Source organism: Magnolia sinica, chromosome 8, assembly GCF_029962835.1.
Source record: "Magnolia sinica isolate HGM2019 chromosome 8, MsV1, whole genome shotgun sequence".
NCBI lineage: Eukaryota > Viridiplantae > Streptophyta > Magnoliopsida > Magnoliales > Magnoliaceae > Magnolia > Magnolia sinica.
Window position 1 is genome coordinate 64,723,524 of NC_080580.1, and position 17,445 is coordinate 64,740,968.

At 42.4% G+C, this 17,445-nt stretch overlaps 1 protein-coding gene across 3 annotated transcripts in view; it reads left to right on the forward strand.

Annotated features, from left to right (window-relative positions):
- Nucleotides 1–15,984: 15,984 nt before the first annotated feature.
- The window catches only part of LOC131253377 (uncharacterized), a 64,323-nt gene continuing 62,862 nt past the window's right edge, over nucleotides 15,985–17,445 (forward strand). For 2 of the 3 annotated variants that reach the window (XM_058254338.1, XM_058254339.1), the window contains exon 1: nucleotides 15,985–16,432. In XM_058254338.1, the coding sequence (XP_058110321.1) occupies nucleotides 16,007–16,432 (426 nt within the window). In that variant the 5' untranslated portion in view covers nucleotides 15,985–16,006. Of the gene's footprint in view, nucleotides 16,433–16,697; nucleotides 16,766–17,445 lie in introns of those variants that run through there. The other variant, XM_058254340.1, reaches the window with a different exon arrangement.

Below are 17,445 nucleotides of genomic sequence, written 5' to 3' on the forward strand. Positions count from 1 at the left end.
GTGGGGCCCACGTCCCATGTGGATGGTATGAATATAACACATGCATCACTGTGGAGTCCATGTCCAGCGGACTGGACTAGACGACTGGATAAAACAAGTATCATCAAGGTGGGCCCCACCAACTGGACAAATGAACGACTGGATATACAAAACATACATGAGGTGGGTCCCACCATCCAGAGTGCTGGACAATGTGGATAAGACCCATACATCACGGCCAACCCCACATGGCACCGTCCAAAGTGGACGGGGTGAATATAGAATACATACATCAAGGTGGGCCCCACCCCCACACGTGCAACACGTATGGGGTGGGTCCCACACCCATTAAATGGATGGACAGCGTGGATGTACAGATACATCATGGCGGGCTCCTACCTATCACCATCTAGGAATGGACAGTGAGATCTGGACGGTGAGATATGCAACGCATACATCTAGTGGGCCCCACCTCCCACGTGTAACATGTGTGGGGTGGGTCCCACAATGTAAGGACGGTTGGGATATAGCATACACCTCATGATCGGACCCCAGAACTTGTTGTCGTTAATACAGCAGCAGTTACATGTTGCGTGGGACCCACCGTCCCTTGCTGGACGGTGTGGGTACACCACATACATCAAAGGTGGGTCCAAGAGGGTGGGGTCGACGTCAGTGTGGCCCACTAGAGTTGGGGCTAAGATGATATTTGTGTTTTCCCATTGTCCAGACCTGCTGGACAGTGGGACAAGACATGCATTAGATGGGTCCCACGTCCACATAGCCCACTAGTGGACAACAATGTGGTTGCCACTGATGGACGGTGTGGATCTAATCCACTCATTAAGGTGGACTGTAATAGAGAGAGAGAGAGGGGCACCCACCTGAGATCTTGATCTCCTTCTTCCACCACTATGTTTTAGAGCTCCAAGGGGAGAGATTTAACGGTTGAGATGGGGTTTAGAGGGATGGATTAAGAGGTTTTTGGGCTGCAATGGGGTTGTACTTAGGAGTTCTCTCATGGACGTCCAAGCTCTTGGAGATGGAGAAATGAGAAGTGAAGAAGAAAGGGAGGGATAGAGGGAGTCGTAGGGTTGTAATCATTACTTTGTAAGAGGTGTAATGATAGGTTTGTAAGGCCATTATGAGAGCATGGGAAGGAGATGCCATCATGGCTTGTAAGTAATCATGGGTTTGGGGCTAGGGTGGCTAGGGTAGGTAGGTGTAGGTTAGGGTGATGATTGATTGCTAGGGAATCCACTTCGACACCTCAGGTCCCGCATCAAGCGATCGACGATTGGGATAATGTGTGGGCCATAACTTATAATCTAAGTGTCAGATTGACGCACGAGACACGACGTCGTATCCGCGGTGATGGCGTGGTCACAATGGCATAGGTCTTGGGTTGAGTCGACTCGGGTTGATAGAGTGCGACTCAGGGTTGCTCGCAAATGCTATCTATAGGTCGCGGGTCACCGGAATTCGACCGGGAGGACCGAGAGGTCCTAAGGAATGGGATGGTCGCTAGGACACAGGCTTGACATGAAGTCACTATGGAATTGTCTCCCATGCGAGATATACATAACTACATTGATCTTGTCTCAGGGGTAAGGTTGTCTTTTGTTTTTTTCTTTATTAATGGTGTAATTGAGATGCATACACATTAAACAATTATTGATTAATAAAATTTCAAATTTTTTATATTTTTTTTCTTGTATGCAGGAAAATACTTTTGTGAATTTAAGGTTTTAATCACATGAGGAAGACAATGATCTTTCTCATTTCCTCTTCACGCTCTTCCCTACGTCAATTGGACTCTTGTGTCTCACCATGGATGGATGTTCTATCAACCTTGTGAAAGAATTACTTAGTTGACCATGGCAAATATAATGTTGATACTATACATAGATGATGGGATAACATATTTATATTTATTAAGGATAGTAGAAAGATTATCCTTGCCATATGAGAATGGAGAACCAGCCAAAGTGAAAGATGAGCTACAGATGTCCTAAAGGAGGGTGAATAGGAAAATACCAATTCCTTATAAAAACTTGTGGAAATAATATTCTTAATCACACAAAATATTGAAACCTTTATTCCAATTAATTCATAGGACAACCTTCACCTATTATTTTAAGTAAGACAACCTTATTTCAGGACGTCCTAGAAATCAATATTTCAAAACAGTATAAGGCAGAGAATCAAATAAATTAATCACCACAAATGCATAATGATTTATAGTAGTTCAGTGTTCAACACACACCTACTCCACTCTTAAAATTACTACCCTCATAATTTTATCTTTCCACTATATCAAGGTTTTCACAAGTTCACCTTAATAACCTCTTACAGATCTTGTGATTTTTACAGGCTTACCATAATGAAATTATCTTAATGATTTTCACGGGCTAACCACCAATCAATCCAGTGAGATTTCTAGGCTATCTCAACAAACCCAAATGAAATAATAAAATAATAATAATACTTATTTTTAAAAGACAGCGTCGATTTGAAGATATTTGATGAAGTCAATGCTTCAATTAATACTGCGATTTTCTTTCTTGAATGTCGATGAAGCAGTGTATGCTCAACCAGAAAGAATCTAGGGATCTAATATATCTCAGGGAAAATAAACCCTAGCTACTGCTTCTCTCTTTCTCAAGTAGAATATAGATTATTCTTTAATTGTATTTAAAACTAACTTGAGAAAGGAAATTAAATAAGCAAAAATAAAGTAAAAATTACCACATAGATAGCTTTGGGAGGACTTGAGTTTCTCTCTTTGCTTGAGGAAGATTTTTCACAAATTTTTGTTATTAAGCCAATTGAGAGAATGTCCCTATTTATAGCCAAAGGATTTGGAACTTCAGTCAGTTTAAAAAAGGCTTCGGCTGGTTGAATTTCAACGATATTGTTCCAATGACTATCAGATTTTGTGGGATAATACTTATCAAAAATTCGGCTAGCCCGACCTAAGATTCTTTTGGTCGAATCCCTTCGAAATCCAAAAGTTCCATTGCTAGAAACTTGACCCGAGACACCTTCGGGCTGGCCCAAGCCAATTCGACTGGCTGAACTTGCAACAGATTTTTCCATTTGTTGTTGTTGTAAACTTGGCCGAGGCTAAGGTTAGGTTGGCTGATCCAAATTCGGTTGGCCGAACTTTAGTGAAATTACACTGTAATATATACATTTTAAGTACATAAGCTGTAACGCCCCGAATCTTCAGGACCCGAGTATATGACTCGTTTCCCAAAAACCCGAGTGTTAATCTTAAAGGATGGTCAAATTCACGTATTTTTTTATCAGAGTAAGCAGATGAGCGTAGAATGGACAAGTAAGCTAAAAGGGAAGTTTAAATTTTCATTTAGAATATACAAGTGGTTGCCCATAATGACTTATACAAACCAATGTCCCCATTCTTACAAATACAAAATTGACATAATATTACATGTGAAACAAGGTAAACTGCAACAATCTTGAACTGTAAAATCATGTAGCAACTCTTAGCAAATAGAATCATGCACCCTTGTCAACCATAGCCTGCTCCTCACCAATATACGGGGCCACCTGCACTACCTGTACGGTTGTATATTTGATGGATGAGTGGCCAGCTCAGTGTGAATTCCCCTCAAGATTACACACCGCCGCATTAGGTAAGCATAGTTATAAAACAACAAGGCAATCAAAACAATACAAGATGCAATCTTTTTAAATGCATGGATGCATGTATGCACATCGGCCTGGGGATGCACATCCAGCCGGACTTGGGCTCGTCACCCATGCAAATCATCGACCTGGGAAAATCATCCAGTCGGACAGGGGTCGATAGTCGGTGGTCTGGGAGCTAGCGAAACGATACCCCGAAGATCCTAAGGGCACGTGCTACAGCATCCAGATTAGCCACCCGTCATCGCCAACATGCTATGAATGCATGATTAGCCAAACCGTTATTAGTCCAGTTACAATCAGCCAATTTAGGTAAGCTCAAGGTCACTACGGGGAGCTCAGAGCCCAGCGTAGGCCGACAGCTCGGGCATAGTGTCCCATTACCACCATCCCCGGCTCATGAGACTACCATCTTAGGATGTTTAATGGAACTCAATCGACTAGTGGCCAATCATATTCAGTATATGGGGCTTACCATCGCATGGTTGCATAGTATAAAACATCGAATCCATATATGAAAAATATCAAAACAAAACCACGTAGGGCGAGTATCAAAATATGCCACATAGGGCGAATATCAAAACCATACGATAAAGACCATCCTTAAAAACCATTAGACATAACAACCCTGGGTGGTAGGCCCACATCAATGATCCATCTACACCACCACTCAATAACCACTAGATCGAAGGTCCATAGCAATCATCGTCAATCGAGTTACATCCAAAGTATGGGTGTACATTTATAAGTGGGGGTTACCCACTGATGTACCAGTTTAAGTTCCATAAGCAATCCACAAATAATTCATGAACAAATACACAAGATGAACATTAAGCAGGAAATATAGCAATTCAATTTCCACCAGCTAACACATGTGATTATAAGAGAGAGATATCAAATATAAATTTAAATAAAAACTATAACTTAAGCTAATGAGAAGATGGAAAGCTCAAGGGGAAGAATCATCACCTTATATTTTGAACCGCCTACCCGTGTTGCTAGAGATTGCATGATTCCTTAGAGTCAAACCCTATCATGAATTGTAAAGTTATACCATTAGATTCAAGCTTTACATGCTATTCTAGGTCGAGGTCTTAACCTAGGGTTTGGATTACCTTAGTTTTAGAGTTTTACCCAAGAGTCCAGGTCTACTCTCAGACCTTGGGGTTTGGACCCTAGTTAGTTGTACAATTAATTAAAGGGTTAATTTAATAGTGCTTATTAACTTTAACGATTAATATTAGCCAATATGGTAATCATAATTGTTGTGATAAATGTTAATATAATAGCTACCAGATACTTATTAATGATACAATTAGTATTAGTTAATTTGGTAATCATAATTGTTATGATAGTGTCGACTAGTACAGTCCATTATTATTGGTAATATTTAAGGATGGTAATTAAAATATTACTACATAATAATTATAACTATGTTTATAATATTTAATATCAGTGTAACTAGTCTTCCAGTGGCTAATCGTGTCTATAATAGTAATAAGAGTGGTAGTTGTAAATCGGCCCTAGAGTTTGTCCATAGCTAAGGCCTGAATTGGGCCACACACATGGGCCTATACCACCACAATGGGGCTGACACAACATAATGGGCCTCATATGTACAACAAGTGGGCCCCTCCAGGCAATGAGGCCCACGACCCCAAAAATAAATGGGCAGTGTGTGCAACACACATACATCATGGTGGACTAGAGACAAAAATCAAGTTAATGTGTGGCTTATGTGAGCCGTACAATGCATAACAATTAGGAGGTTCATCCAACGTTAGAGTATTCGTAATCATTTGTTGGGCCCACCAAGTTGTGGTTCACAATCTAACCCATCCATCATGTGTGTCCAGCTAGGTTAAGGGGTCAAACCAAGTTTCAGATGCATCCAAATCTCAGATGGACCCTGAAAAGTGCTTTTATATGGTTTAACAAGTCTTTAAAAGATTGTAGATGGAGTGGGCCACTTGGGCTCTGTGTGTGGCTGACTTTTGGGGGCACCCCCTATATAACAGGGACCCATCAAATGGACGGTGTTGATGTTCAACACACCATATGGTAGGGCCTGTGGTGGGGCCTACTCTCCTAGCCAAAATTTAAAGCATAAGGAGGCAGCGTCCTCTGGACGTTTCGTGCATGATCCTGATATATTTATCATTATTATTTATTATTTATTTTTTTGATAGGTGGGGCCCACTTACGTGGCCTACTGATTGTGGTAGGGTGAGGCCCACCTGCTGACGCAGGGCCCACCAGTGTCTAGGTGAAGTCCACATGCAGCCCACCTGCATTAGCAACGGGCCTGGCTGACGTGAAACAGCCTCTATTGCAGCTGGTTTGGAGGCCACTTTCCGGCCCCGATTTTGGCTCAAACACAGCACTCTCCCAGGCCATTTTTCAACACATTTTAGTGTTTAATGGAGGCATGGTGGCTGCCTAAATGTGGTTCATCCCGGGGCCATTTTTTGACCCATTTCAGATCTCAACCATTGGCACAATGGCTGCCATTTTCTCGACCAAAGAACGGCCCGAACAGAGCTTATTTTCGGACTGTTTTCCGGGCCGTTTTTAGCCAGATTTTGGGGCGTGTTGCAGCTCAAATGGATCTCGTTTGCATGCCATTTCTGGACTGTGTTTCAGCCTGTTTTCATGCCAGAAAATAGCTGTTATCATGTTGTGTTTTCAGCTTGATACAAGACCTGATGAAGTCCTTGTTTAGCTTAGTTTGGAGTCTCAAGAGGAGATGGAGAGAAGGTTTACCTGACTCAGTTTGGGTTGGAGTTGGAACGTGCACTCTCACACTCCCTTCTTTCTCTTTCTTTTCTTCTTCTATTTCTCTTTGCTCCCTGGTTATTCCTTTTTCTTTTTTTTCTTTTTTTCTCTTTTGCTGGAAACCCAGCGAGGCACAAACTGGCCCAACTCGGACCGCGGCTCGATGTAGTTTGAACGAGGAAGATGACCGGGCTAAAATGGTGGATTCACATATGGAGCCTCTTCCTCCAATCCGCTCCTTCTAGACGATTCGTGTGGGTCTTAGGAAGCTTCCAGACAAGCCCTTTTGAAGCTTGAGGAAAGTTTAGGTGATGGGTTCAAGGGTGGAAGGAGACGGTCGTTTTCTCTCGAACAGCTGCAAGAATAGAGAATGAGCTCCTGTTGCTCAATCCTCCCATGTTTATAACATAGCCTAGCCTTCTCCTGGTCCGTCGGATTGACAACGAACATCCCAGATTTGATCTGGTAGAAACTGCCTTCAAATACCATGGGTAGGAGCTGAAACCGGCCCCTGGTTTTCTCTAAAAACCACGGTCTGTGTGGCAACAATGGAGGGTCGAGATGTGCTGGAATAGACGGCTGGGATTCAGAGGTTTTCCTCCACGCGGATCGCCTGTCAGGCAAACAAAAGTGGAAACGGATCCTTTTCCGTTTTTGGAGGTGCCGCAAGCAGCCCTGTTCGGGCCCTATTTGTGCGCATGCACGGATGCCTCATCGTACGGGATGAGTTGGGTTCTGGGTAGCTCTACCTTCTTAATCAAATGGACGGTTTGGATTATTAAGATGGCCCCTCATGGTGGGCCATATCTCGATCAAACAGGGAGGGGAAAAACACAACGAGCCGGGGAGGATTCCCATTTTCGGGAAATGGCGGGTCAGAGTCTGGTCTGACCACGCATGCCATTCGGTGTGCTGCTGGTGCACACGTGCTGTGTGCACACTCTAAATCTAGAGGTAGGGTCCACCAACCCCTTGCCAAATCTACTTCATCCATTAAGTTCTAGAAGCTCCACTAACGGACCTTAGCCGTTGATCAGACTGATCTAAGGTCTAGGTGGGCTATACACCAAATTTTCATTTGTTTTTAACTCTAATTGAAGATCCCAGTTAGTTTGATGGTTGGATCACCTCGAAATTTAACATCGATGGTCAAAAGGATTCTAATGATCCTAAGATGTGTTCGGGTGTGTTATAGGGGTCGATCTGTAACTCAGGTGGGCCACCCTTTAATCACCGCGGTACTGTGTTCACGTTCAACCAGGAATTCATTTACGTGAAAAATATGGAATTGCATGCACGGCTAGGAAAAAAAATCAAGTGGGGCTCACAGTGATGCTTGTTAAGAAATCCACTCCGTCCACCATCTTTGGCACACCATGCTAACCCATGGTCCAAAATTTGAAATAGATCCAAACTTTAGGTGGACCACATGATCTGATAATGCATTAAATGTTATTTACCGTGAAATCACATGCACGTAGAAATTTGAATGAATTGATATTTTTCGAAAAGTCCACTTTACTATTTGTAGTTGCACGATCCGCTCTATTCATTATGTTTAACATGCCCTGCTAGGATTAAGGTCCAAAAATGGGGTAGATTTGTTGATCGGGTGGGCCGCACGGTATGTTTTAGCTTCAATGGTAGCATGTAATGACATTCATGAATATTTACGATATTGCCATTCATTTCTCAACCAGCTTCCGACGTCCATTACGTCGAAGTGTGCCGCCCGAATTTCTTGAATTTTGGCGGGCATTCTTTATTTTTCGTGCTCTTTCTCTTGGTCCAGTTTGGGCCCCGATCTCCCAAGGATGTCCAAGATGCTCCTTTAGTGGCTTGCACACTCCGTAATTCAAAATAATATTTGTACACCTCCGATTGACAAGTTACCAGATGGTTGGAACTTAAACCCGAAGATCTTCACAATGACCAATTCATCCTGATATTTAGATGGCTCATTTGGCGGATCCAAACCTGATGGACGGTCAGGTGACTTATTAAAAATAAGGAAGTTTTATGGTTAGCACTCTAACCATGCATATGGGTGGATGTATGGTCAGTTTTGTCAATAGGTAAACACAGAGTGGGTTTCCAGAGTGATTAGGGGTAAGACTTATATAACGTTACATTCAAGTGACTTTCTTATACATGAAAGTTTCTCAGATTCTGATCCTAATGGTGGGTTAGGCATATTCATATGGTGTGAACAAGGTGAACGGATCAGAATCTTGATCTGATAAGTGTACGGACGGATGTATGGATTAAGTAGCTAAATTAATGTGATCTAAGGGCTTAAATTTGATGTGTACGGTTGATTTATGATAATTAGGCCTAGTATAAAGTTTCGCACGAAACGGATCATGAGAACCTTGTGAGTTGAAATTCAGGTAATATGTCGATGGCATTTTTGTAATTATTGTTGATTTAAGAGTTTTGTGAAATCTAATAGTTCTAGATGATTATATGTCATTTTCTAAGCAATTCTTATAAAAGGACTTATATTTAAATCATTATAAATAAAGACTTATTCATTGATTTAGTTAAAGGAAGGTACATATATCGAACTAAATGAGCAATGGTCGGACGACTTGATTTATGGATGAATATCATTCATAATCTGTCAAATTCATGTTGGAGGATGGATGTAGGGTTAGGTTGACTAGATTGGTACCGTACACATATATATACTAAGTTAAATTTATGGTAACACTCGAGGACTTCCAATACTCGGGTATTGAAAAGTTCGGGGTGTTACATAAGCCCATGTATAAAAACCTCTAACCTAAAGTCCTTTTTATGGTCATTTTACCTGATGGTTGGCATACAAATTGATTTTTCACATCTTTCACTTGTAACCATATTGAGTCTTCTAGTCTTGTGATGTTGAGCAATTCTTCATGAAGTGTCGTAGATGACTGAAGTGTATTGAAGATCTAAATAACATTTTGTCTACGAAATTTGACAACTACTTGTATGCTTCAAATACAAGCACTTACACTAAAACTTCTAAAGTGGAGGGACAATCACTTATAACCGAATAAGATTTCATCAAATAATTTGAGGAGGCGAGAGATGTAAATGTATTAGTTTAAAAGGAAAAAGATGCGAAGCTCGTGAACATCCTAAAGAATTTGAAATTAGTGTTACAAGAGTTCAAGGCAATTGTTGTAAGGCCCGTATCCTAGTCTGTACGTTCCTTAGACTCCTGCGGTCCCCACGGTCAAATTTTAACGATTCGCGACCTGTAATCGGTGTTTGCACGTGATTCTAAGTCGTATCTTGTATATTTATATCGGTTTAACTCGAAATTTGTCCCTAGCGACTGTGCTATCACCGCGGTTCCAACGCCACGTCTTACGCGCCGATGCGATACCCAAGCCAGGAGTTGTGGGCCCGTGTTTATTTTGAGGGAAACGTCGCATGTTCCGAATCCTAAGAGAATCTCTACCACCTTTCAAATCAATCAAGTCAAGTATATTCCATCATAACCCATCCCTCCTTACACAGGCCTTACCCAAAAGTCAACCCTTATGTCATCTCTCCTTACACCACTAAGCTCTCATCCCATCCCTCTTACACACCCATCCCTCTCTCCTTACATCTCTCATCTTTCACTCATTCTCTAGAATTTTTCCTAACAACTAGGAGAGAAAAAGACTAAGGAGAGAAGAGCCAAGTGTGGCCCACTTCCTACCCCCCTTAATCCTCACCATCAAACCCTTCAATTCTCATCATCCTTTATCAAAGAGGAAGCTTAGGAGCTCGAGAGATCAAGGAGCCAAGAAGGAGCAAAACGGTGGGTGTTTTGTAGGGTTAGATTGTAATTTTTGTGATGAACCAAGTGGGGCCTACCGAATGATGGTATGGATCCCATTTGGGACCCATCTTGTTGTATGCGTTGTATATGGCCCACCTAGGGGAGCTCATAGTGGCGGAACTCCCCCGTCTCATGTTCTCTCTCTCTATCTCTCTCTTCCATAATTTTACGGCCCACCATGATGAATGTATCTTATCCATGCCGTCCACTAAGTGGGCCCACCCGGTAGTCCGTTTGGACGGACCTGATTGAAGGAAAAACATAAATATCAACCTGCTTCAAAACTAGTGGGCCACCACGTGGCCTCACCTTGATGATATGCGGTATATATCCAGTCCGTCTAGCAGCCTCTACTGCTAGACTGTGTGAAGGGAAAACACATTAAAATAATAATAATAACAATAAATATAATATATATATATATATATAATATGTGGTGGGCCCCACGTGGGACCCACCTGATGTAGAAGAAGATTGGCTAGAGTACTGTACCCCAGCTATATAGTTGAAGTATTGACGTCAGCAAGATATGAGGCCCACCATGCTGTATCCGTTTCATCTGCACCGTCCAGCAAAGGACGGTGCTGGATGCTCCTGCCTGGCACATGTGGGCAGTTGGGACCCACATTGATGTATATGTTTTTTACCGACACCGTCCATCTGGACGGGTGGTGTGGGACCCACCCCTATGTATATGTTTTATCAAAACTGTCCATCCCTGGACGGGATTTGGGTGGCCACCTTGATGATGTGTTTTATGTCCACCGTCCACACGTGGGACGTGTGGACCCCACCATAATTTATGGGTTTTATCACACCGCCCATCCAGTCTTTCAGATCATCTTAGGGCCTGGACCAAAAATGGCCAGCGTGTAGCAATTGCTAGCTGCTGGCCCCTTATTGCACGTGTTTTATATCCATGTTGTCCAAACCGATGGGGCCCATTGCTAGGTGTGAGGCCCACCACCATGTTGTATGTGTTGATCCAGGCTGTCCATCCAGCCCTTGGAGCCCAGCCCCAACGTATGGGTTTTATCCCAACTGTCCATCTGTGTGGGACGCACCACGATGTATGGGTTTTATCCCAACCGTCCATCTATGTGGGACGCACCATGATGTATGGGTTTATGGTTGTTGTATTGACATCAGCAGATCAGAGGGTCTGATCATGAGGTATGTGTTTTATCACATCGCCCATCCGCTGGACGAGCAGCACTTAGCTGCTGTGCATTGATGTCAGCTAGTTCTGTGAAACCCACCTGATGTATGGATCTCATCCACGCCGTCTGTCCATCTGGACCGTGGACCACTCTTATATATGTGTTTTACCTAAGCCGTCTGTCATCTAGAAGGGACCCACCATATATGTTTTATACCCACATCGTCCATGTGTATGGGACGGTGGGCCCTGATGTTTGTGGCCTGCCCTGATATATATATATATATATATATATATATATATATATATATATATATATATATATATATATATATATATATATATATATATATTGTATATCCTCCATCTGGGTGACCCACTGTGATATATGTGTTTCATCGTCTAACAGATCAAGATCGTCCCAGTTGGACGGTTTGAACACCACCATGATATATGTATTTCCCCAGCACGTCCAACAGGGAGTTGGACGGTGGGCCCTGACCTAGTGTATGTGTTGCATCCACGCCGGTGGGGTGCACATGATGTATGTGTTTCATTCCTACTGCATGGAGCCCAACTGTGATGTACTGTATATCCAAGTCATCCATCCATCTAGACAGTACTGTGGGACACACCATGATGTTTGCAACCATACCGTCCATCTATTTTGTGCTGAGCAGGCTACCATGATGTGTGGGCTTGATCCACACCGTCCAACACTTTGGACGGTGGGACCCACCTTATGTATATATTGTATATCCAGTCCATCTGTCTAGCTGGACATGGGACCCACATTGATGTAAGTATTCTGTAGCCGCACCATAATGTATCTGTTTTATCCTCGCTGTCCGGCCCACCTTGTGATGTATCGTATATTCACTTTGTCCATTCACTTGGCCCCCACATGATGTACGTGTTTGATCCTAGCTGTCCATCTGGTGGGGCCCATTTGGAATATGCAGGGCCCACCTTAATGTGATTTAGTTGCGACCCATTTAGTGAGGCCCATTGTGATGTATTTATGATCCATTGTAACGTATTTGAGGCCCACAGGTTGTGGCCCAATGTGATGTATATCGGCCCATATGATGAGGCCGAACGTGTTGTATATGAGGCCCATATAATGAGGCCCGATGTGTTGTATATGAAGCCCGTGTGATGCGGCCCATTGTAATGTGTATGAGGCCCATGTGATGCGGCCCATTGTGATATGTGAGGCCCATAAGATGAGGCTCGGTGTGATGTATACGAGCCTATGTGATAAGGCTCATTGTGATGTATGAGACCCTTGTGTAAGGCCCATCGTGATTATGTAGGCCCACCATGATATATTTACCGCCCATTATGATGTTTATGTGGCCCATATGATGAGGCTCGATGCGATGTTTATGTGGCCCATATGATAAGGCCCGATGCGATGTTTATGTGGCCCATATGACGAGGCCCAGTGTGATGCATATGAGGCCTATGTGATGAGGCCATTGTGATGTACATTGGGCTCTTGTGTGAGTGCCATTATGTTGTATGAGAGGCCCTTATGTGAGGCCATGGGCCCCACTATATGTTTGGCCCTATGAAGGCCACTCTTTGGGAGTAATGTTGGTTGAATGTCCACATTGATGAGTAATGATGATTAAATGTCCACATTGTGACCTTCCCTTAGGCCTCGTTAGGCCGATTATCGATGCCAATTATGAGTATGTGATAGCATAACATCATGATACATGCACATACACATCATCTGCATGCTTGATATGAGATGTGGTTGATCATTACATATACCATTGGGCAGGTTGTTATGGGACTCCCTAATAGACGGAGTTGCCCCACATGAGCGCGCTGTACGCACAGGTTTGATGCATGACTGGATGGTATGATTCATGCATCTCATATTTTGTCATATGACCACCGTACGCCCTAGTGACATCAGGGCTGTGGCTTCCATAGGTATGTGGTGGATGGCTAGATGAGACACCAGAATATTTGGTTCGAGCATCTGGGCATGTCAGATGTCCGTAAGTGAAAGTTCTTAAATCTCTGTGCTAGGAGACGCTTCAACATCTAAACCAAGTGATACATGAGCACTCGAGTGCCGAATACCAATAGGCCGCGTCTCCTACTGTGTTGTTGTCAGTTGGAAGGGGGTGTGACCTTATCCGCCCGAGTGAGAGGCTGTAAGCTAGACCGAGTTTGACCAGCTCCCAAATGGGTCCGCTATCAACGAGTCGGGTAGGCATTGGTATGCTGCTAGCAAGCGGGTAATTAGGTCTTTGCCACTTGCATGGTTGTGCGGCTAGGGAGGATACAACCAGTGTGGAGTGTACTAGACCCTGGTGATGATCCTAGAGATGTACGATATTAATATGTGGACTTATTGAGCAAGAGTTGTATACTCATCATTTTACTCATTTACTATCCAATCGGGCTGGTGGTGCGTAACTAATTGTTATGTGCACCTTCGTAATAGCCATGATTTTGGTTGGGGCGTGCGACCAACCTGAGATCAGGAGTTTACCACATTGTGTTTACCTATCCAAATTTAGGTATGAGACTGGTTTGGATAGAAGTCCATTGTGATGGACCCTATAGCTTGCGATACTACATACTATCATCTCGACTTCACACTCCAGCTTTGTTATTTCATTCGCACCGCATATTGCATTGCATCCTCAGTATATGATATTTGGTTTACTATGACTCCACATTATATAACTAATCTACATTGTCTCCTCAGTATATGATATTGGCTTATTATGTTTTACATCGCATAACCTAGATAAGGCTGATGGTAATTATGGACTTACCGGCATGTTTTTGCATTGCTCTGATATTGCATACTTGACACTTACTTTGCGCATACACTTACACCACCCTCTAAGCTTTTTATAAGCTTATGCACGATAGATGCGTGCAGGTGGCATTATGTCGCAGCAGTGTCGAGCTTGGAGGGTGCAGCTGCCTTCTGGAGCTTTGATCATTGATATATGTATTTTCTTTTCAGCACTATATTCAACTGTTTATATTAGTGGATATGTGATGATGATGTTGCCTTTGTGATTTGGGCATACTTGTGATTATGCTTTTTACAAGATAAATGTACGTTGGAAAATCCTCCTTGTATGATTCCAGGATCGTAATTTAGCGTATGGGCACTGGAAGCCGAGAATGAGGTACTATGGAGGCTGTTGGCATCGGATTTGGAGATCGAAAATTTTGTGAGCCTGGTTTCCGAGTTTGGGGCGTGACAATTGTACTCGATGAACTAAGGAATTGTCTCTCATGCGAGATATACATAACTACATTGATCTTGTCTCAAGGGTATATACATAACTACATTGATCTTGTCTCAAGGGCAAGTTTGTTTAATTACCCCACATTATTAAAAAGAGTGGGAGATCTTGGAGGCACAAGTGAAGGAATTTATCTATATAGATTAAGTCAAGAAGAGTATGAATACATGTATTGTGTCAGCTCAACAACCTAATGCAAAGTATAGGGAAAAGACGGATAAACATAAATGCCAGAAATTATTTGAATATCATGACCAAAGTCCCTTGAGTAACTCAAGAATCAATTTTTTCAGGTAGAGGGGTTTGATGTAGGACATGTCATAGATACATTACTAGCATGATTGGACCCAAAAAAAAAAAAAAAAAGTGAACCATAAATTAGCCATAACTTTTGATCTGGGTATCATTATGGGACGCACAATCTATTAGTATTCACTGTAATGGGGCATTCGGGGTGAACCAACCCATAACATGGATCATGTTTGCCCATTTTGCTAGAAAACACATGCTTTTAGCTCCAAAATAGAATTTTAGAAAGAATTACATTTTTAGAGCTCTAGATTTTCTTCTTCCTTTAAAAATAACTTATAATCATACTTGTACTCTTCTAGCAAAAAAATATTTGGATTTTTTTTTAATTAGAAATCAAACTTTAGAAGAGTTTCATTAAAATTAGGACTTTCATTAGAGTTAAAATTTTGCTATTTTCAATAATGATAAACTTTGATTTATTTTTTAATTAAAAGTGTAATGAGATGCATTAAACAATTATTAATTAATAAAATTTCAAAAATTTTACATTTTCTCTTATGAATTCCGAAAAAAAATAAAATAAATTTAATTGTAAATTTAATTTTTTAATCACTTGATTGAGATAGTGATCTTTCTCATTTCTCCTTCGCGTTCTTCCCTTTGCCAATTGGCCATTTGTGCATGACGCTGGTTGGATGTGCTATCAACCTTGTAAAATAGTCCTAATATGAATGCACGAAACATCGCGACCTGTGACTTTTCGGGCACATGGACGCCGCAACAGGCGGTCGAACCGTTAGTTTCGAACCCGGTGTTTTAAATCGAGGCGGGGCCATCAGCTGCTTCTGACAGGGCCCAGTCAATGACAGCCCTTCACCCATCACACTTGTAAACCTGCAAAACCATGCATCCTAGTTGCTTGACAAATTCATATTCTCTTCCACGTTTCACTTAAGCAGAAACCCACGTGTCAATCTCCTCTCTACCCTCCCATGCAATCAACCCGTATAAATCTGGTCGTCTCGAAATTACAAATACTATACACAGAAACAAGGTGTAATGGCGAGCGAAGCATTCAGGCTAGTTTCACCCACCTTCCACAATGGAGGCAGGATCCCAAGGAAATACACCGGAGATGGTCAAGGAGCCCTCAAAGACATATCTCCACCGTTGGAATGGTATGGGGTCCCTGAAGGAACGGAGAGTCTTGCCTTAGTGGTCCAAGACATAGATGCACCCGACCCAAGTGGGCCCATCGTGCCATGGACACATTGGGTGGTTCTGAATATCCCTCCTTCAATCAAAGGACTGCCTGAAGGATTCTCTAGGAAGGAAGAGGTGGTAGGTGGAGAGTATGCAGGGATCAAGGAAGGAAACAACGATTGGAAGGTACCCGGATGGCGTGGGCCCAAGCCACCGACGGGGGGTCATCGCTACCAGTTCAAGCTATACGCATTGGATCAGATGATGAACCTCGGAAACAAGGTAATGATTTTATCAATTCTAGTAGCATTTACAGAAACAGAGCATATTGATTGTTTATATCAATCTTCTTGAATTCTAAGTTAGGCTGTTTGGTTGCACCAAATGTCATGAAATATCATGAAAATTTCCACCAGATTAGACTGACCAGTAATGAAATATCATGATATATAGTTGGTGCAACCAAACACACGCATGATGATTTGCATAAATCGACATTGGAGGAGATTTGCGTTGCATGTGCTAAAATGCCGATTGCAAATGGCAGTGATCAGGCCCACCTTTTACATTCCTCAGCCATACAATCAGTTGATCCACTCATAACGTGGGCCACAGGTATGTGGCGTGTTTGGGCTGCTAGTATACTCTCTACAATCTTGATTGGAATTTCTCTGATGATGAGGAGGTTTGCTGAGCCATACGCGTATATAGCTCTGTCCATCCATAAACAAGTACTTAATTAAATGGAGGTCCGTAATATTTTTTTTTACCTATCTGTTTGTTTTGTATATTGTGGGCCCCATAAGGAGTTCATCGGCTTATTTTTAACTCAGAACTCGGTGGGCACACCATAAAATGTGAGTTTGTGACACCCACTCTCTCCATCCATAGAACCTCATTTGAGGATCAGGACTATCCAATACTCGGATGAACCAAACAACAGTGAAGATGCGAATGCCCACAATAGAAAACTTCTTTGGCCACTTTGTTGTCTATATTCGATCCAATCCATTAATCTAATGAGACCCACTTGTGCCGAGAGACATGCAAAAAATCAACCAGATCCAAACTAAGGTTGGCCACACTACGTGAAATTAGAGGCTTAAGGCATGATTTTATATTGTTTCAATTTTGTGGTCGATCTAAGCGCAGATCGAGCTGAACTTTTTCATATATAGTGAACACGAGGTGGTGCAGATGATGCATGGAGTGGATTTTACCGAAACAATTATGGCAGGGTCCACAGAGCTCTCTTCATTGCATGCCCTTCCCCGAGGATTCCCATCTAATATCTA